At 42.4% G+C, this 25125-nt stretch overlaps 1 protein-coding gene across 1 annotated transcript in view; it reads right to left on the bottom strand.

Annotated features, from left to right (window-relative positions):
- The window catches only part of LOC135208369 (signal recognition particle subunit SRP68-like), an 85591-nt gene that overhangs the window by 58419 nt on the left and 2047 nt on the right, over positions 1–25125 (bottom strand). Inside the window, 3 exon segments of the mRNA XM_064240470.1 lie at positions 81–208; positions 210–262; positions 3369–3432. Coding sequence (XP_064096540.1) covers positions 81–208; positions 210–262; positions 3369–3432 — 245 coding nt within the window.

Raw genomic sequence — 25125 nt, 5'->3', positions numbered from 1 at the left:
CAGAATATACAAATATACACTAAAATACTAAAGAAAAAAAATGTGATTGAGTGATAAAGGAGAGCACAACTTCAACCAACCTCTCATCCTTCAAGACTTCAACCGTTACATCTTTCTTCCTGAAGTTCCTCCTGTCTCCCTGAATAAAATCTAAATTCTTGCGAAGACGTCTTATTCTACGACTGCAGTACTGACGATACAACTGTAATCATTATGGCCCGTAAACCATGAGCTAGCTGGGCTTCTCGTACGGCAGCCAGCACTGCAATGAAAATAAAATAACAATAAAATAACAAGTGAGCTAATAACATAAAATATAAATTTTCAACAAGCACTAATAGTACATCACTATTTTATTACACAACAAGTTTTGCCTTACCACAGATTCCATTTAAACATTGCACTGTCGTAAGTTTTTTAAAATTCTGTCGGACTTCGGAAAATACAGCTATATATATATCTGACAGGTAAGTTTTCATGAACAAACCAATATGTAAATATCCACCACCCTTGTCAAAGTCCAGGATAAACGCATGCAAAGTATAGTAGTAGACAGCCACGTGAAGAAATTGTTTACCAATATAATTCGTTGACCACAAAATAGGTGCATATAATACGTTCTTACGGTAGATCCCCGAGACTAGCACTAAACCACAGCATCCCAAGAAGATTCCGCCATGTTTAGTACTAGCACATCAGAGTAGGTAGATACACAGCGGGTTGATACCCTTGCATTCTTTAGTTAACTGGTTTAATATGTCAATGGTAACTTACACTTCTAGAATGCAAACTTTTCTACATTCCTATATGGGATAATTTACAAAATGCTGCGGTTACTAAAAGCTAAAGAAAGGTTTGTTTAGGATGTACAGTATTATAGGGGGCATAGAATCCATGATGAGAATATGTTAAATTAGGTTCGATCCGGATGCCAGGAATAGGAATGCAAGGTCAAAACCACTTGAGCTGGCGAGATTACAGCATGTATTTAAAGCACCCTTGAAATACCTGTAAAAATAACCATTAGCAAAGAGAGCAAAAATGTATGATGGGTATGGAAGGCCTTCCTACTCTAGGTACACGAATCATAGATACTAACAGTCCCCAGTTATCAGCGGACTCAATTATAGGCGATTCAGGATTCAGTTTTGTGCCAGTTCTCTAGCGCCAAAAATCGGCGATTTTCAGTGCCATTATCCGCCGATTTCCAGTTATTGGCACCGATAATAGAGTATTGGTGCCTATATATACCTAACAAAGCCGCCAATAATCGGTTATACTCCAGTACAAAGTAAGTATAAGTAAATATAAGCAGTTCCAGGTTATCAGCAGACTCGGTTATCAGCGATCCAGTTTTATGGGGCTTGTGTAGCGCCATAAAATCGGCGATTTATGGCACCATAACGGGCCGAGTTCCAGTTACTGGCGCCATTAGACGCCATTAGGTTGCTTATGGCGCTGATAACCGGTTATCAGTACCATAAATCGCTGAGTTTCAGTTAATGGCAATTTCCGCTTATCGGCACACCCCCGAATACAGAACCCCCTACCAATAACTGGGGTCTGCATGTTCCCCGTACCAAAGCCACCCCCCCCCCCCCCTGGATGAATAGTTAGAATCCACGAATGTTTGGAACCCCTATAAAAATGCTAAAAAGAGTCTATTTTGTTAGTTAAAACTCAAGAAAAAACCCACTGAAAACTTTCATACTCGGTTTTTTATTAGTTTTATCACAAAAAGTGCATTTTATGATGAAATTGGAAAAAAAAAAAAAAAAAAACAGGAATTTGCGGATATTTCTCAAAGAAAAATACGTGAATGTGCAAATTTTCCGCGAACAATGCGGAGAAATGGTCCCGAGAGAAATCCGCGCATGTGTAAGTTCGAGAATCCGGAGAACGCAAATACAGGGGGTCCACTGTATATAAAATTTGAAATTAAGCTTATAATATAAATAATGAGTAATTAAGATGTGCAAGATAGCTGTATGCACACCGAACTATCAATAACATTGACACTAAGATAATAGAATCAGTGATACGGTTCCCACAGCACTAGATAATCAGATGTAGAGAAGTGGTGTCTTCATTTTATGGTCTGCCACATCTAGTGTGGAATCTTCCACTCTTTTTTTTTAGGGCTATATTACTTTCTTATATTACGTGATTCATTTACCTATATTCTGGGTCATTTGCATATTTATATAAATGTTACTATAAGAATGACCGAACAAAGAACCATAAAAGAAAGGTTGTTTAGGCACCAAATTGTGAAGCAGGAGAAGTCCATCAAGTGATGTCTCGATTGAGTCCCACAATGCAAACAATACCCAAGTGACAGCTTTAGGTATCCAGTTTCAATCTACTTAGGTATCTTACATCTATTTACAATTGTTTTAATAAATGTAAGAAGTGGTGAATGTGATTAACTTGATAAGGGAAGTTCTTTGCATTTAATATTTAGTCTTTCATTTTATTCATATAGTTTAATGTTTGCCTCTCTTTTCATTTAATTTTTTGTTTACATTTTTTATTCTGTAAATGGCTTTAAAAAGATCACAAGCGATATAAGTGTGCTCTAACCTGCATCCTTCTCCAATCTCCTTCACACATTTTATATCTATACAATAGTCTCAGTATCATTTATTGCTATAGCATGTCAATAGACCCGTATAAAAGATAAACATTTAGGTTTTCCTTTTACATATGTATATGAAAAATTATCTCCATAGTACAGTAAATGAAAGCACATATTGTTTTATATACATTACATTTTACCGATAGGTGAATGTATTTAATATTTGGGTGAGGTGGAAGTCAGTAGTGTGAAAATGTGGCAACACTACACAAACTTCACTAGCATACTTACACAATGAAAACATTCAGTGTTGCTGTCTTTGGTTAACTGCATGAAGTCAAGTCTACATCATGTTATGGGAGATAGGGTGTTGAGACCTACAATGCCCCCAAAGGCCAGGTAAGGACCCGGTGCTCTAGGTTAGGTGGATAAGGAATACAAGAGATGAAGGCTACAGGACTGATAAGACCCAGCACCCTAATTTTAGTTATGTCAGGATGCATCCCTGTGAGTGTTCGTACTACCTATATTTTCATGCTCTATAATTTTTTGGAGATTGTTACTGTTCACATGTATGAGCTATGTTTATCTATTAATTTTTATTTTTATTTATGCATTTCTTCTCTGGCTTGTGCACTGCATCTAAATTCTAGTTTTCCTTTCTCATCCAAAAGCCCTGGTTTCCCACCAAAGGGATCTCACAAATTCGTTGGATATCTAATAAGAGTATGTTAAGTCTAGTTCCTCCTGGATGATGGTTTTCAGACGTTCCTTATTGGTATATTTTTACTTGAATAGCAAGCCCTCTCCCCTCTCACACAAGTATCATAATCAGGGTTGCCAGATGGTTTTGGCTGAAAGTAGCACAAACACACTTAAAAAGTTGCAAATTTCGGGTAAAAGTAGCCCAAATCATCATCATATATATATATATATACTATATATATATATATATATATATAGTATATATTATATATATATATATATCTATATATATATATATATATATATATAATATATATATATATATATATATATATATATATATATATCTATATATATTAAATATTATACTACTTTATCTCTTATACTACTTTATCTATACTTTTTCCACTTACTTACACGTGTATTCAAACACGTCCATCACTTATCCCCCCCCAACTTCAATACACCATATTATTTAATCAATTGGATACTATAATATATATATATACTAATATATATTATAATAATTACATACACATATAGTATATATTTTTGTTCATTATATATATATAATTTTATTTATTATATATATGTTATTGTTATAATTACAATTAAGTTTGTTCTGTTATACTTACCTTTTGGCAGGTATGGATATAATAGCTTAAGCTGTATTTCCTGACGTCCGACAGAATTTCAAAATTCCGGCGGGCACACGTAGTGGGGGCGGTCCAGTGGTGGTAGTATCCCATTCCCTCCCCCGCTGGGCGGCGGATATCAGGAACCATTCCCATTTTCTATTCATATTTATTCATGGCCCTTGTCTCCTGAGGGGAGGAGGGTGGGCACTCTAAGTATATATATCTGCCCGGTAAGTATGAACAAACTTAATTGTATTATAACAATAACATTTTGTTCATGAAACTTACCTGACAGATATATATATAGCTGAATCACACCTTCGGATGGTGGGTAGAGACAGACTAGGATTTTTTAGGAAATTTAAATTAAAATGATATTGTTATGTTACAATAAAGTTTCATACATACTTACCTGGCAGATATTACATAGCTAAGACTCCGTCGTCCCCGACAGAAATTCAAATTTCCGGGCCCGCCACTCCGCTTACAGGTAGGTCAGGTGATCTACCTGCCTGCCCTGGGGCGCAGGACTAGGAACCATCCCCGTTTCTATCATATTTTCTCTCTTCCACCTGTCTCCTGCGGGAGGCTGGGTGGGCCTTTAATTGTATATATCTGCCAGGTAAGTATGTATGAAACTTTTATTGTAACAATAACAATATCATTTTCATACAATCAACTTACCTGTCAGATATATACATAGCGATTGGCACCCTTCGGTAGGGGGTAAGAGACAGCTAGTATAATGGAATAGACAGGTAAACAACATATGTTGTAGGTATAAAATAAAACCTTGGTTCCTACCTGATAGGTGGTAGACTTCGTGGGGGTTTGCCCAGTAGTCTGGCATCACCTCAAGAAACTTTAGCGAGATATGATCTATGGCCAAGAGTTCTTGTGGGTCTGCCGATGGGGTCTTACCCACTTACTCAGCAGAGCCTAAAAGGACCTTGTCAATTGGGTGCTGATCCACTTATATGACAATACACCTTATGAAGGAGCACACAACCAATCCCGACTCACCTGATCCTAACCATATGTTAGAACTAAGGATTGTTTTACGAGTTATCCCCGAACTCGTTCACAACAACCGTAACATCAAAAACCACTACGCACCACATACATAATTTTTCAAAAAAAAATTTTACTCAACTAATTGGATATGACAAGAATTCTCTTATGAACAACATAGACGGCCGCCCGTGCGAGCCTGAATCCTCCATTGTTCGAAGAGATTCTCGACCATATCCAAACAGAAGAACAGTATATACATTTAAGGATTGGGTGTCGGCTCCCGTACCCAGAATCGTATCTGCCGATACGATAGGAACCTAGAGAAAAGCACTTCTCATACGTCACACGCACGTCTTTCAAGTAATGAGATGCAAAAATACTGAGTTGCATCTCCAATATGTCGTTATCTATAATGTTTTTTAAGCGACATATTCTTATAAAACGAGAGAGACGTCGCCACCGCTCTTACTTCATGAGCTTTTACTCTCAGTAGTTGTAATTGTTCGTCAGGACAGACCTTATGAGCGTCCGTAATGACGTTTTCTTACAAAGAACGCTAGAGCATTCTTGGACATCAGTCTTGTGGGGTCTTTTACCGCGCACCAAAGACCTTGTTCTAGAGCCTCCCAACTGACGCTTCCTCTGAAGATAGAACTTCAGAGCTCTAACAGGGCATAGAGACCTCTCTGCTTCTCTGCCTACTAGAAGACTCGACAGTTCCTTTGACTTCGAATGACCTAGGCCAGGGATTCGTGGGATTCTCGTTTTTCGCTAAAAAACAGGGTCTTAAACGAGCAAATAGCCGAGTCTCCCTTGAATCCTACTTTATCCTGCAGAGCTTGTAACTACTAATCCTCTTTGCCGTTGCTAAAGATAAAAGGAATAGGCATTTTTCTAGTTATGTCTCTAAATGATGCCAGATGCGGAGGCCTCAATCTATCCGAAGACAGATATTTGAGTACTACGTCCAAGTTCCAGTTCGGAGGTACTGGTTCCTTAGACTTTGAAGTCTCAAAAGATCTTATGAGATCGTGGAGATCTTTGTTATTTGCCAGATCTAATCCTCTGTTTCTGAATACAGCCGAGAGCATACTTCTGTATCCCTTTATTGTAGATACGGCTAGATGAGATTTTACTCTCAGGAATAGCAAGAAATCCGCAATTTCCGCTATAGAGGTAGAGGAGGAGGGACAAACTTCTTGGGCTCTACACCACCTTCTAAAGACCTCCCACTTCGACTGGTATACTTTCGTAGTGGAGGTTCTGCGAGCTCTCGCGATCGCGCTTGCCACTTCGCGAGAAAAGCCTCTCGCTCTGACAAGTCTTTCGATAGTCGAAAGGCAGTCAGAGCGAGAGCGGGGAGGTTTTGATGGTACCTCTTGAAGTGTGGTTGTTTGAGAAGATCCGTCCTTCCTGGTAGGGATCTTGGAAAGTCTACGATCCACTCTACCACCTCCGTGAACCATTCCTGGGCCGCCGGGCCAAGGGGGCTATTAATGTCATCCTCGTCTCTTTTGACGCCACAAAACTTTTTTTTTCATTACTAACCCCAGGATTTTGAATGGGGGAAAAGCGTAACGTCTACTCGAGACCAGTTTAGCAGGAAGGCGTCTACCATAATCGCTCTTGGATCTTCCACGACCGAGAAAAAACACACTGGGAGCCTTTTTGAAATGTATGTTGCGAAGAGATCCACATGAGGTAGTTCCCCACAGAGACCAGAGATCGAGACACTTATTCCTCGTGCAGAGTCCATTCTGTATGAAGGGACCTGGTCCTCCTGCTGAGCCTGTCCGCCCTCACATTCCTTACTCCCTGTACGAACCTTGTCAGCAGGGAGATGTTCCTTTGAGACGTCCAAAGTAATAGGTCTCTCGTGAGTTCGTAAAGGAACGAGGAGTGTGTCCCTCCCTGTTTCCGAATGTAGGCAAGTGCGGTGGTGTTGTCCACGTTTACTTGCACTATCTTGTCTCTCACCAGAGGTTCTAGGCTCTTCAAGGCCAGGTGTACGGCGAAGAGCTCTTTGCAGTTTATGTGCCAGGACACCTGTGCTGGTTCCCAGGTGCCTGACACTTCCTCCGAGCCTAATGTCGCTCCCCAACCCGTCTCCGACGCGTCGGAGAACAACACTATGGTCTGGGTTCTGTGATCTTAGAGAGATCCCTTTGTTCTCTTCCAGAGGTAGAAACCACCACTGTAGGTTGTTGCATTTAATCGTTTATCCTCCACTGGAAATGGGTTAAAAATTTTTCGGAAAAATTCCTGAACAGGTTGTTCCGGGGTTTTTTCCAGCTCCAAGACTTCTTGAGGAAGAATTGAAGTGGATCGGATATGAAGTCTTCCGAGAGGGAAGAATTGTTCCAGCGAGGAAAGCGTCCCCAGAAGGCTCAACCATTCCCTGCTGACGTTTTGTTGCTTCTCTAAGAAGAGAGAGATTATCCGCAAACCTTTTGCGGTTCTCTCTTGCGAAGGAAAAAACTCGAAAACCCGAGAATCCATCCGAATCCCCAGATAGACTAGGTCTTTGTCTGGGGGTCAGCTGAGACTTCTCGAGGTTCACAAGCAATCCCAACGCCTTGGTCAAATCCAGAGTTAACTTTAGGTCCTCCAAACACTGTCTCTCCGATCTGGCCCTGATGAGCCAGTCGTCTAGGTACATAGAGACATTCACTCCTTTGAGATGAAGAAATCTCGCCACATTCCTCATCAGGCTTGTGAAGACCTGAGGAGCTGTGGACAGGCCGAAAACACAAGGCTCTGAACTGAAAGATCCTTCCCCCCGTCATGAAACGGAGGTACTTCTTCGACGAAGGGTGGATCGGGGACGTGAAAGTAGGCGTCCTGGAGATCTAGAGACACCATCCAATCTCCTTGTCGTAATGACGCTAGGAGGACTGAAGCAGAAGTCTCCATGGAGAAACTTCTCCTTCTGAACAAATTTGTTCAGGAGAGCTGACGTCTGAGTACTGGTCTCCAGGGCCTCCGAGGCTTTCGCCACTAGAAAAGGCGATTGTAAAACCCCGGGAGTTTTGATCCAGTACTAGTTCTATTGCACTCTTGTCCCACATTTGTTCCACCATCGATCGAAGAGTATCCCTCAGCACAGGGTCCTTGTACTTGGCTGATAGTCCCTTGGTATTGACGTTAGGGGAGGAGTTATTCAGGAAAGGGATACGATATCCCTTCCTTATGATATTCAATGAAGACGCGTCTGCGTCTATCATTGTCCAGGCCTCCACTAATCCCAGGAGCCTGGCACCTACTGGTGCTTGGAGGAGAAATGTTTCATTTTCCCCCCTTTTTCCCTTTTTAAAGGGACGAAAGGCGTACCTACCTCTCTTCTCTGGAGCCTTCCTTCTTGCGGGAGGTCTGGAGATCGGACCACCTCGAAAGGGTTCTGCGTAGAAGTGCTAGGTCCTTTCTTGTCAGATACTAAAGCAGGTTTCTTCTTCCTAGCCGACTGCGTCAGAGATCCTGCGTCGCCTTCTCAGTTAAAGAGTGAGCCACGTCCTTCACTAACTGAGAAGGGAACAAATAGTCAGACAGAGGTGCATACAGTAGAGCTGCCCTCTGAGCATGCGAGACTGCCTTTGTTAAGAAGGCGCCATACACCGTCCTTTTCTTCAAAAGACCTGCTCCAAATAATGAAGATACTTCAAAAGATCCATCCTGTACCGCTTTGTCGATGCAAGACAAAATGCATAACAGGGCTTCAGGTTCGATTCCCTCTGAATCATGAGCTTTCTTGGACATCACCCCAAGGGACCAATCTAAGAAGTTGAAGACTTCCAATACATGGAAGAGTCCCTTGAGGAGATGATCCAGTTCTGAAATACTCCATGTAATACGAGCAGAATTGAGACTAGGACGCCTTGAAGCGTCAACTAACGTCGAAAAATCTGCCTCTGTTGTAGAAGGGAGAGCGATACCCATATTCTCCCCCGTCTTGTACCATATGCCTCTTTTCCCAGCTAACCTTGCTGGAGGCATGCAAAATACTGTCCTGACTAAGTCTTTCTTCGACTTCATACCAGGAGTCTAAGGCGTGTAAAGCCGCTTTCATCGAGATGGTGGGCTTCATCTTCAGAAAAAGACGAGGGTTTCTTCGCCTTTGCACTCGAAAAGAGCAGATTCGCGCGGAGAAGGAGGAGCAGCCGGAGTCAACTCGTCTCCGTATTCCTCCAGAAGCAGGGTAGTCAACACCTTATAGTTGGACAAGCCCTCTCTTCCATGATCGTCATCATCCGAGTTTTCTTCCAACTCTGGATATCTCTGAGTTTCCGTTCTCCTTTCTGAACTTTCCTCTTCTGGAGGAGACAAACTCCTGATAGGAGAGGGGCTAAGGGAATGAAAGTCTTTCCTTTTTCCCGTTTTGATCGACTTGGAAGGCGCACAACCTGCGGCTTCTCTTGCACTAGAAGACGTCTTGTATGACGCTTCCCGCTCTGGGGTCCGAGCGTCATGTATGACGTCTCTTGTTGACGTCTTGATGACGCTTCGCGTCTGGAAGACGCTCCGCTCTCTCAAGGGCGTCCTACTCGGCGTCACAAATCTTGGACGGAGCGTCACGTTCCGCTTGAAATGACGCTTCACTTCTAAAAGAAAAAAGACGTCTTTCGTTTCTCTTGTCTTACAACACTCTCGTCAGCCTTCGTTCTAGTTCACGAACTCGAAGCTCCTGCCAGACGTTTAAACAGTTTCACATCTGTCTGACGCTTCTCTTCGAGCAGGTGAGAGAGGACGAGACTTCTTAATTGGAAGCGTCACGTCCTTCCGACTCGCTAAAACTCCCACAAGAGATGACAGTTGTTCCTGAACCGCATAATGATCTTTCTTGACGCTTCTCCCACGTCTAGTGCATGACGCCTCTCGTCATCACTCGGGGAAGAAGCAAGATGGGGTACTTCCTCATAAGCGTCAGGTGACGCTGACGCCATCTTCGCTTTCTTAATAGCAGACGGGGCGTCATCCGAAGAAGCTCTGGGCTCGAATCAATGTCTTGCTTCATATGACGCTTCATCGGTCTCGATAAGCTCGACTCCTTCCACCCTCGTTTAGGTGAGGGAGAGGGAGAGGACGAGAAACACTCGCGAAGGACGCTTTTCCTATAGCGCCCTTGAGCTGGCTGCCATGAAGCAGAGCTAGCTGAAGGGACGTCTGACCGTTGGGGATTCCCCACGACCTCCTTAAGGCTTTCGACTTTCCTTCTCCTCTGGGCATGGGAGCTTGGAAGAGGTCTAGGCCTGGGAGCGCCGCAGGGACGATCAAACGCCCCCTCCACAACACTGATAGAACTCACTTCACTAAAATGTTCACTATCACTAGCCTTACCTTTCGAGTCAGCCATCTTGGACTTCATGTCTCTAATAGTCGCTTTCAGATTGGCGATTTCCGATGCCGAATCCGAAAACACACTCTGAGAATGAGATCTATAGGGAGAATCTACATCAGTAGGGTTAGAATTATCCGTGAAAGGCTCAATAGGCCTTGAACTCACACCTTTCAGTCGTCTAACTCTATCCCTCTCTAACTTCTTCAAATAAGAAGTTAAAGTCTTCCACTCTTCTGCATTCAAACCCTCGCATTCCTTACAAGTGTTAATAGCAGAACACTGAACCCCCCTACATTTACGGCATACAGTGTGAGGATCAACCGAAGCTTTCGGTATCCTCACCCTGCAGCCTACATTCACACACATTCTCACACTCACATTAGAATCAGACATACTGAGAAAAATCCAAAAGAGTTATTCCAAAAACAGTCCACAGTAGCGAATGCCAAAACACGATCCAAATACGTCACCAAAAAGCCGAAAAACGTTGATCAAAGGTTGAAAAATGAATCTAAGTCAGGAGGTAATAACAACAATGTTGATACCACCGGCGACAGAGAAAATATGATAGAAAACGGGGATGGTTCCTAGTCCTGCCGCCCAGGGCAGGCAGTAGATCACCTGACCTACCTGTAGCGAGTGGTGCGAAATTTGAATTTTCTGTCGGGGAACAACGGCAGTCTTAGCTATGTATATATCTGACAGGTAAGTTGATTGTATGAAAAATAAAAGATTATCTATGGTTCCTTACCTGATAGCAAAGAGACTATGTGATTACTGTCACCAAAAAGCCTGCTTATGCTTTATCAGAGTTGCCAGCAGGTGTTGACCTGTAGTGCTGGTGCTCTCTGGATGCTCTGTCAACGGGGGGCGTGACCACAATGCTACAAGACCATCTAGGCAAACAATATGGCAGTAACACAGCAACCGACCACCACCTGACCAACTAACGCAAAAAACCCCTGATATAACACTATGGAATGGGAGATTTTCACAGAAGATCTCACCATCAACCAAAAAACACAATAAACTAACCTAACTAAGCTAAGGGATAGGGAGAGAGCTACCTTCAGCCCCCAAAACTGTGTCTGCCGAAATGTAAGGTCCCAAAGAACTACAGTTCTCGTAAATCGTCCCTCACATCCCGGAGGTAATGTGAGGCGAATACGGAATTGCTCCTCCAGAAGGTGCTATCAAGAATATCTCTGATAGACATGTTCCTTTGGAAGGCAAGAGAGGTAGCTACGGCTTCTGACCTCGTGAGCTTTCACTTTAAAGAGGCTCATATCAGTTCTTCTGGCAAGATGAATGAGCCTCTTTAATGACGTCCCTCAAAAAGAAAGCAACAGCATTCTTCGACAACGGCAAATCCGGTCTCTTCACCGAGCACCAGAGATTACCTGAGGGACCCCTTATCTCTCTAGTCCATATTCACATAGAACTTGAGAGCCCTGACAGGGCACAGGGCTCTCTCTGGTTCTTGACCCACGAGACTCGATATTCCTTTGATATCAAGCTCTTGGCCGGAAGGATTAGACGGGTTCTCGTTCTTAGCCAAGAAAGAAGGGTTCAACGAGCAGACAGCGCTGTCTCCCTTGAAACCCACTAGGCTACTGAACGCTTGGATTTCACTAACTCTCTTCGCCGTCGCCAGAGAAGTTAGGAAAAGCGTTTTTCCTCGTTAAGTCCTTAGAGAAGCTTCATGGAGAGGCTCAAAGGGACTTAGCATCAGATGTTTCAACACCACATCTAAATTCCATGAGGGCGGTCTTGCTTGTGGAATTTTGGTAGTTTCAAAACGACCTTAAGAGATCGTGCAGATCCTTATTGTCGGAAAGGTCCACTTCCTCGTGGCGAAAAACGGCAGACACAACATACTCCTATAACCTTTGATTGTAGGAACTGCCAATTTTTTTTTTGCACATTTCTTAGATGGAGTAAGAAATCTGCTATCTGATTCACAGAGGTCGTGGAAGAGGAAATTCCTTCCTTCTTGCACCATGCCCTGAAGGAAGACCACTTAGACTGGTAGACAGCTCTTGAAGAGGCTCTTCGAGCATTAGCGATTGCTCTCGCAGCTGCCTTTGAAAAGCCTCTCGCTCTGGCCAGCTTTTCGATAGTCTGAACGCAGTCAGGGCCAGAGCGGAGAGGTTTGGTGAAACCTTTTGAAGTGAGGCTGTCTGAGTAGATCTCTCCTCCAGGGCAACGTTCTTGGAAGTCCACAAGGAACGTCATGACCTCTGTGACCACTCTCTTGCTGGCCACATTGGGGCAATCAGAGTCAACCTTGTCCCTTCTGACGCTGCGAACTTTCTCATTACGTCCCCCATGATCTTGAATGGGGGAAAGGCGTAAAGATCCAGGTCTGTCCCAGTTCCAGAGCAACGCTGTCCGCTGCAATTGCCCCTGGGTCCATAACCGGGGAGCAATACAGAGGAAGCCTCTTCGTCCTTGATGTAGCGAACAGGTCTACTAGAGGACGTCCCCACAATTTCCATAACTTTTGACAGACTTCCTGGTGCAAGGTCCATTTCTGTTGGTAGAATCTGATTCCGGCGGCTGAGAGGTCCGCCCTGACATTCTGAACCCCTGCCACGAATCTTGTCAGGATCTTGATGTGCCTTGCGTCTGCCCATAGCAGAACTTCCTTCGCCAGGAGAAAAAGGGATCTGGAGCGAGTCCCTCCCTGATTCTTTAGATACGCAAGGGCTGTGGTACTGTCCGAGTTGACTTAACAACCTTGCTTGACAGTTTTTCTTCGAAGAACTGCAGCGACAGGAATATCGCTGCCAGTTCCTTTACATTGATGTGCCAGGCTACCTGTTCCCTCTCCAGGAGCCTGACACTTCTTCCCCCCCTAGTGTTGCTCCCCAACCGGGAAGTGGAAGCGTCTGAGAACAACACTAGGTCGGGGCTCAGAAGATTTTAAGGAGAGGCCCTCTAACTTCTGAGGGTCGAGCCACCATCTTAAGTGAACTCTTACTTCGTTGGAGATCCTTAGGATCGCATTCAGGTCCCCTTTCGACGTCCATTCTTCCGCAAGGAAGAATTGAAGAGGCCTGAGGTGCAGTCTTCCCAGCGAGACAAACTTTTCTAGTGAGGAAATGGTGCCCAGCAGACTCATCCACTCCCTCACCGAACAAGCTTCTCTCTCTAGGAAGGCTGCGACTTCTCTAACCCCAGTCGCTGACGTTCCTGGGATGGAAACGCCCGAAAAGCCACTGAATCCATCTGAATCCCCAGATACACGATGGACTGTTGTCGGGGTCAGATGCGACTTTTCGGTGATTGACCAACAGACCCAGAGACTTTGCTAGGGCTAGCGTAAACTGAAGGTCCTTCAGACACTTCTGCCTCGACGACGCTCTGATCAGCCAATCGTCGAGGTAGAGGGATATCCTGATTCCTGACGAATGGAGCCACTTCGCTACATTCCTCATAATCATTGTGAAAACCATTGGGGCCGTGCTGAGACCGAAACAAAGGGCTCTGAACTGCCAAACCCTGTTGTCCAAGACGAAATCTCAGGTACTTCCTTGAAAGAGGGTGGACTGGGACGTGGAAGTATGCGTCCTGCAGGTCTAGAGACACCATCAGTCGCCAGGTCTCAATGCTCCCAGCACCAACTGAGGCGTCTCCATTCTGAACTTTATCTTTTCTACAAAAAGATTTAGCCTGCTCACATCCAGGACCCGGGCGCCAACCTGACGACTGCTTCGGCACTAGGAAAATCCTGTTGTAGAAGCCCGGTGTGACTCTAGGTCCAAGACTTGTTCCACCGCTCTTTTTTCGACCATCTGGTCTAAGAGATCGAAAAGAACCCTTTTCTTCTCTCCCGATAGGATGGAGAGAGGTCTCTGGGAGTCGAAGTCAAAGGAGGAGGATGAAAGAAAAGGGATCTTGTACCCCCGTTCTACTATCTTGAGGGTCCAAGGATCCGCTCCTCTCTGCCTCCAAGACTCCGCAAAGAATTCCAGTCTGGCCCCGACTGGTGTCTGAAGGACGAGATCTTCATTTGCTGGTTTTCGGTTTGAATGAAGCTCTTCCTCTCGAAAAACCTCTCCCTCGAGGAGCTGCTCTCGAGGGGGGTGCCCGCGAAAGGGTTTGACTTCTTCGGGGGTTTGCTGAATGTTGACGTGGAAGGAACCGCTGGACGTCTTTGAAGACTGAACCAAGAGGTCCTGGGTCGCCTTTTCTTGCAAACTCTGTGCAAGATCCTTTACCATAGCCTGGGGGAAGAGATGGTCCGAAAGAGGCGCAAAGAGCAAATCCGCTTTCTGAGCGGGAGATACCGACTTAGCAGTAAAATTGCACAGCAGTGCTCTTTTCTTCAGGAAAGCAGTTCCAAAATTCGAAACTAGCTCCTCCGAACCATCCCTGACGGCCTTGTCCATACATGACAACACGCTGGACAGCTCCCCCAGACTGAGAGAATCAGGACTTCTAGACTGACGGTCCAAAACTCCCAGACACCAGTCTAGGAAATTAAAAACATTAAGGGTACGAAGAAGTCCCTTCAAGTGGTGGTCAGTCTCAACCGGAGTCCAGGTCACCTTAGCCGACGCTAAGAGAGACCTCCTCTGGGCGTCCACTAAACTGGAGAAGTCACCCAACGCGGACGAAGGGACCTTTATCCCGACATCCTCCTTGGTCTCATACCAAACTCCTCCTTTCCCTGCGAGTCTAGAGGGTGGATGGGCGAAAGTGGTCTTGCCCTGATCCTTCCTTCTGGACATAAAGTCTTGAAGTTTCTTAAACGCCCTCTTGGTCGACAGAGACGTTTTCATTTCGACGAATTCAGGGTCTTTACGGTTTCTTGGACGACGAAAGTTGTGAGGAGGAGACCTAGGGGCTGTAGGCTGGAACTTGTCTCCGAATGCTGAACGTAACAGCCTAACAAGAACCTTGTAGTCCGAGACAGCTGAAGCTACCGGCTGTTCTTCCTCTACGGAACTCCCTGGACTACTATTGTCCCTCCTCCTCCCTAAGAGGAACTGGAGAAACGCCTATCAGGAGAGGGAGTACGTCCCTTAGGCTCAATCCTGAATAAAGACTTCCGTTGATTGGAAGTATCCACTACAGGTACGGAAGCAGCCGTACGTTGATCTTTAGATGCACGGACATCTTCCGAAAGAGAAGCATCCTTAGAAGCCACGTTAACTGTCTTAACCGAAGCTCCCCTTCGAAAGGAAGAGCGAGCTTCCTGAAGAGCAGCGCCAAAAGCGTCCTGCTTAGACAAGCGAGCGTCCTGCTTTGCAGGCTCCAAAGCGTCCTGCTTCGCTCGAAAAGCGTCCTGCTTCACACGGCGAGCGTCCTGCGGAGCGTCCTCAAAAGCGTCCTGTCTATAACCAGAAGCGTCCTGCTTCGAACGCCGAGCGTCCTTAAAAGAGTCTTGAAGAGAGCTCAAAGCGTCCTGTCTAGAACGCCGAGCGTACTGCCGAGCGTCCTCAACCGCTACTTGCCGAGAGCGCAAAGCGTCCTGCTTCGAACGCCGAGCGTCCTGACGAGCGTCCTCTCCTGAGAGAGTAAAAGATCTGCTAGGAGAGCGAGAACGTTGACGATCCGGAGGCGGAGAGAGAGACGAGCGAGCTGAGAGAGAATGAGGCCGCTTCGTCCTCTTGACGGGCAGCCGAACGTCCTTCCTACGCTTAGGCTCGACTGCTGCTGGGCAAGTCCTCTGAGCCATCAGCGACGTAATCTGGTCCTGAAGGGACAGGCAATATATCCTTCGTAGGTGACGAAGGAGCAAAAGAAGGGGCAGGACTGAGACTGCGAGAAGGCGAGGGGCGATAAGGGGACGCCTCCTTCCTTCTAGCAGGTACAGCTACTGCTCTCAGGTGAACACGCCTGTGCGTGGAAACGAACGTCCTCATCGGTAGAACGCCTTCCTCTCTTCTGAGGAGGAAAGGCGTCATAAGCGTCCTCTGACGAAAGAGGAGACATAGGACGTGAAGCGTCCTCAAAGCGAAAAGTCCTTTTCAACGGACGCGAGTCTCTCCGAGCGCTCCACCCCTTGCGCGGGGAGGACGCTTCGGAGGACGAAAAGCAATCTTTCAGGATACGCGCTCGTGCGCGCTCCTTGGCAGCCTGGGATTTAGCACAAGGCCTGCCGCAAGGGACGCCAGATCAGTGGGGAGCCCCCGTAACCCTCTTGCGGCTTTCGACATACCCACTCCCTGAGTCCTGGGAGTCCGATAGAGGTCTAGGCCTAGAGGCATTATGGGGCCGATCTGACGCCCCCCCCTCCACAACACTAGGGGCACTAACACAAACTTTCACTGGGCCGGTTTCTAGGGCCAAAACTTTAGATTCGAGAGCACGAATAGACTCTAGAATCAGAGAAAGGGTGTTACCTTCTCCAGACACAGCACTGGGGCCCGAAGGCAACAAAACAGGATTAGGTTGGGCAAAATCTACTGGTGTTAGAGGAGGAGAAATGTTACTATCCTTACCTTTAGTAGAGCTGCCCTTGGAGGAAGACCTCCTGACTCTATCGCGCTCTAATTTACGCCGATAGGTCTCATACATCCTCCATTTGATCATCATCCAAATCCTTACATTCATTGCACCGATCATCAACCACGCAAACATGCCCCCTGCAATCCATACAAACTGTGTGAGGATCAACTGAAGGTTTAAGAAGCCTCACCTTACATTCACTCCTCACACACACTCTGAAACTTCCCGAACTTGATCCAGACATACTGAATCTAGAAAAGCCAATCCAAAATAAAAAACCAATCCACTATTCCGCGTGCCAATCCAACAATCCAGAAGTCGATACCAAAAGTCAATCCAGATAATATTAAGCGAGATAATTGAAAAAATCCTAGACGGAGGTACTGTAAACAGATGTGCAGCACCGGCGACAGAAAAAAATATGAATAGAAAATGGGAATGGTTCCTGATATCCGCCGCCCAGCGGCGTGAATGGGTACTACCACCTTACCGCCCCACTACGTGTGCCGCGAATTTTGAAATTCTGTCGGACGTCAGAAATACAGCTATATATATATCTGTCAGGTAAGTTTCATGAACATATATATGTATATATATATATATATATATATATATATATATATATATATATATATATATATATATATATATATATATATATATATATATATATATATATATATATATTTATTTATATATATATATATATATATATATATATATATATATATATATATATATATATATATATATATATATATAATTTGTAGCATAATACAAATTACTATTTATCACATCTCTATACATATGTGTATTGTATGCACGCACATTTTATAGCATAATAAAGTTATTACTTACATTTTGGTGGTTAATCCTGGCTATATGGTACACTTTTCTTTTTTAACACTAAAGTCAATTTCTCTGTTCAAAACTGAAGAATTTTTTTTTTTCAAAAAATATCTTATTGCCTTTTTAACAAACTTAAATTGTTCTTTTTCAAAACTAAAAGTACATTTCATCCTCTCAAAAATCAATAACTTTTTCTTGAAAAATTAAGACACTTTTCTTTTTCGCAACTAAAGTAAACTTTTTCCTTGTAAAAAAAATAAAAAATATAATAAAAATAAAGCACATTCTACTCTCTTCCAAATTCCAAATTTAACAAGAGTACCAAGTCATTCATTAGGCTTTCCATATTATCATCATCTTTCTCATTTTTATAGATTGAAGAGTCATATTTAAGCATGGATCTCTTGGGTTCAAATGTTGAACAGCATTTGTCAATCAATTCCAGACTGGTCTTTATTCTCAATATTGAGGTTAAAAGCTCTAAGCCCATTCGATTTCTCAACTTGGATTTAACTCGTGTAACTCTTTTACAGAAAACCCTTTCATCGCTAGAGCATTACTTACTGGAATGGCTGTAGACTTTTAATGAAAATTCTGATCCTATCCTTTTAAAACTAATTCACCTCCTGCGTTGGTTACATCAATTGCCTTTGTCCAAAACTCGGTTCCTGATGTTGGGACTTTCCCATTGAAAATGTTACTCCAGTCTAGGTTCAACCAATTTTGCCACTGACTCTGAATACCTGCCATCTTAGACGATCATCAGCTAATTCTAGAGGTAACTCAGAACATGGGGACAGTGTGAGCAGTAGATCATGGTGTGATTATTATTATTATCATTATCATCTTGGTAGAAGACCCTCTTTTAGGCAAATGCTGTTTAAAAAGGATGGCAGAATTAAGCGAGTTGATTTTATATATTGTTTTTTCTATTTTCATTACAATTCGCTTCTCAGGCTCAGCAATGTTTCTTGAGTAACTGGCCAATATTCATACTACAGGCGGCCCTCGGTTAGCGGCAGGGGTTCCTGTTCCTGGCCGACGACGCCAAGCGATTTTCGACGCTGAGCGATTTTAAAGCCTACGGCCGCCGCACACCTTCTTTCGCAAACTCTAGACCAGTCAATGGGCCGTAATCCCACAACGGCGCAATAAGTAAAATTATATTTATGCAGTATAGTACTATAGAATTTACTGTACAGTACATGTGGGGTGTCTAGAGTATGTAAAGATATAATAAAGTTTATACAGTGTACAGGTAGCTGTAGTGTTCAGGTTACGATCATTAGTCTTACGATAGTTCGATTTTATGAGAGATCAATTACAATGCCTAACTTTAGTTATCCATCTAGTTACATAAGTTCAATACAGCAAAAGAGAATGATGAAAGTATGGTTTTAAACGTATACTCGTTGCGTGAACGTGTACAACCATGAACAACCGAACGAGAAAACGACTTTTTTTTTTTCTAAGTACAACCGAACTGGATCACATCTGTTTGGCTTGTATTTCGATCATCGTACTACAGTGCAACATTACCGTATTTGTTATAAATGGCGTTATTCGTTATAGCAAAAAACAAATTAGGAAACCCTGAGGAATCTTCTGTTAATAACTTTAATTTCGCTAGTAGATCAGTAGATCAATATAGATTAAAGATCAATCGGGAAATACAACTGTTAAATTTAAACCTAATTTATTGACTGAAGCGCTGAGAAAACTGTTCAAGCTGCTAACATTTTGACTATTATCCGTACCATCGGCAACATGGATAAAAACTGCAGGTAAAACGTTTTCTGCCGTCAACACACAACCATAGATTAAAATTGGGATAAAATCATTTAATTTAATCAAAAACTACTTTGTGCTTGAAAGAACACATTTTTACTGTTGGTTTTGTCAACGGCCGATATAAGATAAATAACGTAAAGAAAAAAATTAAAAAAAAGTTCGTTATTACGATGATATAAATGGATTACGTTACTTGCGAAACGGAATCACTAATTTGTTTTTTACGGCAATAAAAATATGGACCGCCAACGTAATCTGTTAACGAAAAAAAATAGTAGTTCACATTCCACAACGAGGGGTGGTAAAACCCCATTTTAAAAAATTCAACTAAATGATTTCCACCTCCCTAAAAACACTCTGTATAAGGAAAAAATAAACTGTCTCTATAAGTCAGCTAATCTAGATTTATTCGTTTATTGACTAACTAGAAAGCAAGAGCATTCGCTCAGAATTGCGTTATGGCGTGAAACAGACTCGTATTCATCCAGCTGGATTTTTCAAACCACCAACAACGTTCGGCCGCTCCGCGGAATACGGGCCTTAAGTTTGCCGTAGTAATTTTAAAATACAATAATATGAGAAATACATTACAACTAATTCTTGGATACAGTGAAATAATGTATAACCTTTTTAAAGGATTTATGGAAAAAGATGCGTAATTAATAAAATAACCAACAATGCATTTTTCGGAAACTAGGCTGGCGGACAAGAAACGAAGCATTGAAAAAAACCCAATTCCCTTGACACGTGGAGCGTGTTAGTTTTACAAAGGCTTTGCCTTAATTTTGCTATCTTATTTCTGTACAAAAAAATAAAATACCTTTACGGCAATATATTTTCAATACACCCATTTTAAACATAAAAAGCATTAAACATTTGAAAAAATTCCGACACCATCGATGGCTTAAATTTGCACTTTTTTTTTTTTCTTTTCAACAACAACTCGAATATTTTTGGAAAAGGAGCGGTATATGACGGCTCGGCCCAAAAAATAAAAAAAAAGTGCAAAATTATGACGGGATCGATGTGTCGATTTATAAATGTTTATGTTTTATTGTTTAAAATGTTTAAAGGTATGAAAAATGGTATTAACGAATAGTAGGGTATTTTTATTTCTGTGCAGAAAATCTGATTTAAAAAGGCAGCTTTTGGAAAAAACTCCCCCTTCAAGTTATTCGACCTACGATGTGTTTTTTTTCAAGTTCGTTCTTGTATGCCGCGGCGGCATACAAGAAACGAACTTGAAAAAACACATCGTAGTCGATAACTTGAAGGGGAGTTTCAAAATCTGCCTTTTTATCATATTTCTTGCACAGAAATAAAAAATCCCTAATTCGTAATACATTTTCATACCCACATTTTAAAACATATAAGCATAAACATTTTATAAAATTCGACCCCCAATCGATCGCTAATTTGCCACTTTTTTTTAAATCGCTAATTTTGTCGGAAAAGAGCGGCCAGGTGGCGGCTTCTTACAAGAAACAAGAAACATTGAAAAAAAACATCGTATTCGGTATCGGTGAAGGGGCAGTTTCAAAAGCTGCCTTTTGTTACCAAATATTTCTGTACAAAAAGAAAATAAAAATGCCTTTCCCGCATAATATATTTTCACACCCACATTTTAAACAAAATCCATGAACAAATTATGGAAATCGACACATACCATATCTAAACATTTGCACTTATGTAAAACTCGATATTTCTCGGCATAGAACAGGCGTCAGAGGCATTATATTTTACCCTTAAATACCTACGTAATAACCTCCATAAAATTTGTTAATATAATTTTTGCATAACCTTTATTGGGTCTGAACGGATTTCTTTTCTTTTACATATTGTATGAACCGCGTTTAGAAAACAACGGCGCTCTAGCGGCGCGCTTTGTTAACTGAAATTTTTGTGGCCGGTAAATATACCTTTAAAATGCCTTATTTTTTTTTTATGAATAGTTTTTGAAAGAAAAACGATCGCCGTAAAAATAATTAAAACCGATTCGAACCGTTTGCGGTCGATTGCGCCCGTTAACCCGCGGGCCGCCTGAATATTGGGAATTTTTTATTCATTATCATTTACTAGTTATTATACAAATGAAATGGAAAGTAGCCCGAATCAACTTTAAAATAGCCCAAGTCAAATCAAAAGTAGCCAAAAAACACAAAGTCCGCCAAAAGTAGACAGAATTGGTGAAATCTGGTCGCCCAAAAGTGTATAAAGAATAGCCCAATCTGGCAACCCATGATCATAATCAGGTTTATGTTTTTACCACCACTGGTGGGAAAGGGAAAGTTGAAATTAACAGTGGCTTAAAATATACTTTGGTAATGGTAAATGTGCAGCAATATATTACTATGCTTCTTGTATTAGCCTACGTTAAGCATATTTCAAAAAAGGGACTTTTGCAAAAAAAAAAAAAAAAAAAAAAAAAAAAAAAAAACAAAAAAAAAAAAAAAATCCAATACATTAAGCTGGAAATTAAGCCCAAACATAAAAATAATAGCTCCTTTCATTTCATTGTTCACATGAGCAAAATGTTTATTATCAGTTACTTTCATTTTTAAAATTTTTTAAAAACTTTAAAAATGTGAACTCATGAAAGCCTCTGTTCTTAAATTAAAGTTGTTTACGTCAGGCTATAGACAAATGAACTCACTGCTTTAAAAAATGGTTTCACCCATGCCTAGGCTTATAGCCTATATGTTGCACTTTTAAACTCTTCATTCTTGGTGCAATTCACCTCGTTTTTTTATTTTTTTTGTTTCTGCCCATCCCCTTCGGCAACCCCTGCACCACTAAAACTCCCAACTCCTAGTTTCACGCTACCGCAGTACCTCTGGTCATTGTTATCATAAATAGCACTAGGCTAGTGGTTGAATACAAAAATTCTACAGAAGCAATCCGCAATGGCCTAGACTGATGGCAATTGGACGTTTTCCTATGTTATCTAGCTTACTGAACCAAGGGGCCCGTTACTAAAAGCAGGAAATACATTGGATTGCCCGAATCCCTAGTGGATATTTGTAGCCGCGGTTACGTTGCCTTGCAGTCCATGCGGTGAACTATTCTTTAGAATTACCCTGCAAGGAAAACGTAACCTCGGATACGACAATTTGCAACTAGGGATTGGGGCGTCCAATGTTATTTCGCCAGGTGTTTAGTCTGGGCCCCCACTGGGGGTTGATTACAGTCGTCCGTGAACATAAATATTACTTTAAATTCTTGGGTTCAGTAAGGGTAAAAACTGCATAGAAAAAACCATCAATCTAACGCACAGTCCTTAGGGTCTGCCGCGGAGATAGGTACCCTAGATCTACTAAGAAAAAACAATTGGTTTTGCCACCCAACAATAAAAGGTCTGAAATAATGTTTTACAAAAGATGTTTAAGTAGTTACAATAATACATGCTTCCAGTATTTTAGGTAGCATGAAATGAAACTATAGTAGGGCCTTGTTTCACACAATTTTTTCATACTGAATTTTGCTGCCTGGAAAATCTAGTTTTTTTTTTACGATCTGCGGAACCTAGCCATGGGTTAAATTCCCCAATGTGCATCAATAAAAAGGAAAAGTAACGAAACATTCTAAAAAAACTAGCTTAATAGCCTAACCTAAGTAAAAACTTAAAAAACTTGAAAGGTTTTGCTTTTAGGTGAGGATTTCTACTGCTTGGTGGACACCCTTTTCACTACGCCTCCTTTGTCTAATGCTTTAAATTTGGCCTTTAATTTCTAACTTTTGGAGAAAACCTACTTAATTCGAAAGGAGAGTAGAGGTCTTTGTTAGCTCCGTTTCTCAACCTGGTCCAAAGAAGTCGCGACTGATGCCCATCTCCGGTTGTCAGGACGCGTTAAATAATGTAAACTTTTTTTGGGGATTGTCCCAAGCTGATCGTACAATGGGTCCCCAAAAAACTTTCTTGGGGGTACCCTACGGTTTTTTTTACCCTAATTTCTAACTTAGGAGAAAAAATACTTATACTTCGAAAGGAGAGTAGAGGTCTTTAGCTTTCCGTTTCCTCCACCAAACAAGAAGTCCGCGACTGATGCCCATTTCCCGGGTGTTCAGGACGCGTTATAATGGTACGTTTTTTGTTTCGGAGGGTTTTGGCTAGCGTTTGATTGTAGGTGGCCTGCTTGGCCTGCTGTGGATATTTTACCCATAAAACCAGATTGCCTTAGGTGAAGGATTTCCCGTCATCCTGCTTGCCAACACTAGCCTATAAAGGCTAGGTATAAATTGCCTATGGCTGGGTAATTTAGCCTTATACCTGGGTTATGTAGGGCCAGATAGGTAGGGTACTGTTCTTAGAGCATTCTTACTGTCCATGGGGCTGCTTCCCTCATCTTTCCCCATGTCCCTCAAAGGGAAAATTATATGGGGTTTCCAGCCATACGGCAAAAACCATTGAACCGAAAAACAATAATGCTTTAATTTCACGGAAAATGACCATCACACAGATCCTAAACCAACGAAATAACGAAGGGGTCAAGACGTGGGCAGGTCCCAGAGTTTCTGGGGGCAAACGTTGTGTTTACATGCCGCTGGACAGATGTCAACGATCTAAAGTGGTAATAACATCACCGTTCCTATCAAAAGTCAGCAGCCTCAGAATGGAAAAAGACGCCAATTAAGAAGGTCATTAACCATTTGAGAGTGTACAGGGCACTCTTCTTTTCCTCCACCATGGACACTTCCTCGGAGTTGGAACATCACGTTTCTGGTCAGTTTATGGAGGCGGCCATTAAGACTACCGGCCAACAGTGGTTGTTCCATTTTTTTTTTTTCTTTTAAACCGGGAAAACAAACCGAACTGGAAAACCTGCCATGTATCAAGTGACGTCACCCTGCAAGCATGGTGTCACCATCAGGTGAAAAAAAAAGTTCATTTAAAAAGGTGTCCAAACCAGGTCAGTTTTGAAATAAAAAGGGAGTAGGGGCATTTTTTTTTAAACTGAATGTCGCCGCAATAACTGAACTGTAATCTGGATAAGTCCGCAAATTTGTGCAAATTATAGGAAACTACGAGTATTGGACCCCCCAGAGTTATCTAGAAATAGTCTATAGGTTAATTTTGACTTATAATTTCACATTTTCATTACTTTAGATTCCGGCTCTGTTAGCTGGTGTGTCATAGGGGTCTGTATCAGACTTCTGAACCCCGTAAACGCCTTAACACAACTTACAGGGCGCCTAATGGCAGAGGGCCCGTGATAATACAATCTCTGTATTCATTTAGTCATAAATTTTTCGTTCATCCAGTTTATTAATGGGAAAGCTTATTCAACAGCCCTGGGACTACAAGCTTGAAGGCCTAAAAGCAACATTTGAAGTGCATCTTTAGTTCAGATTTACTTGTAACCAACTGACGCTGTTCGCATAGCACTATCCGTTGGTCGTATTTAGGAGCAGCAAGTCTCATAAATTCTTTGTTCAATTAATGGTCATACTTTTTATTATTCAAAATACATATTAAAATTAGTCTACCTTTAAAAAGTCAGCCAGTGATCCTATCCCATGCCTCCTGTATATTTTAACTCCTTTAAGTTGTATGTCCAGTGACATTAAAAGAGCTACAGTATCCATTTCTGCCTAATGAAATATTCCCACGTTTAAGACAAGCCTTAAAAAGATACTTTTCCTAACAAAGGCAGTATTTCAAAGACGATATCCAGTGGCCCTTCAACGCCATGTAAGCACCGGAGAAACCAATTACAGCCCAGTGCCACAAAATCACGGATGTCATTAGTAGCCTGTGCTAG

The sequence above is a fragment of the Macrobrachium nipponense genome, chromosome 35 (genome assembly GCF_015104395.2).
Source record: "Macrobrachium nipponense isolate FS-2020 chromosome 35, ASM1510439v2, whole genome shotgun sequence".
Lineage (NCBI taxonomy): Eukaryota > Metazoa > Arthropoda > Malacostraca > Decapoda > Palaemonidae > Macrobrachium > Macrobrachium nipponense.
The sequence above is the reverse complement of the archived record's forward strand: the minus strand, read 5'-3'. Positions and strand labels throughout refer to the sequence as shown.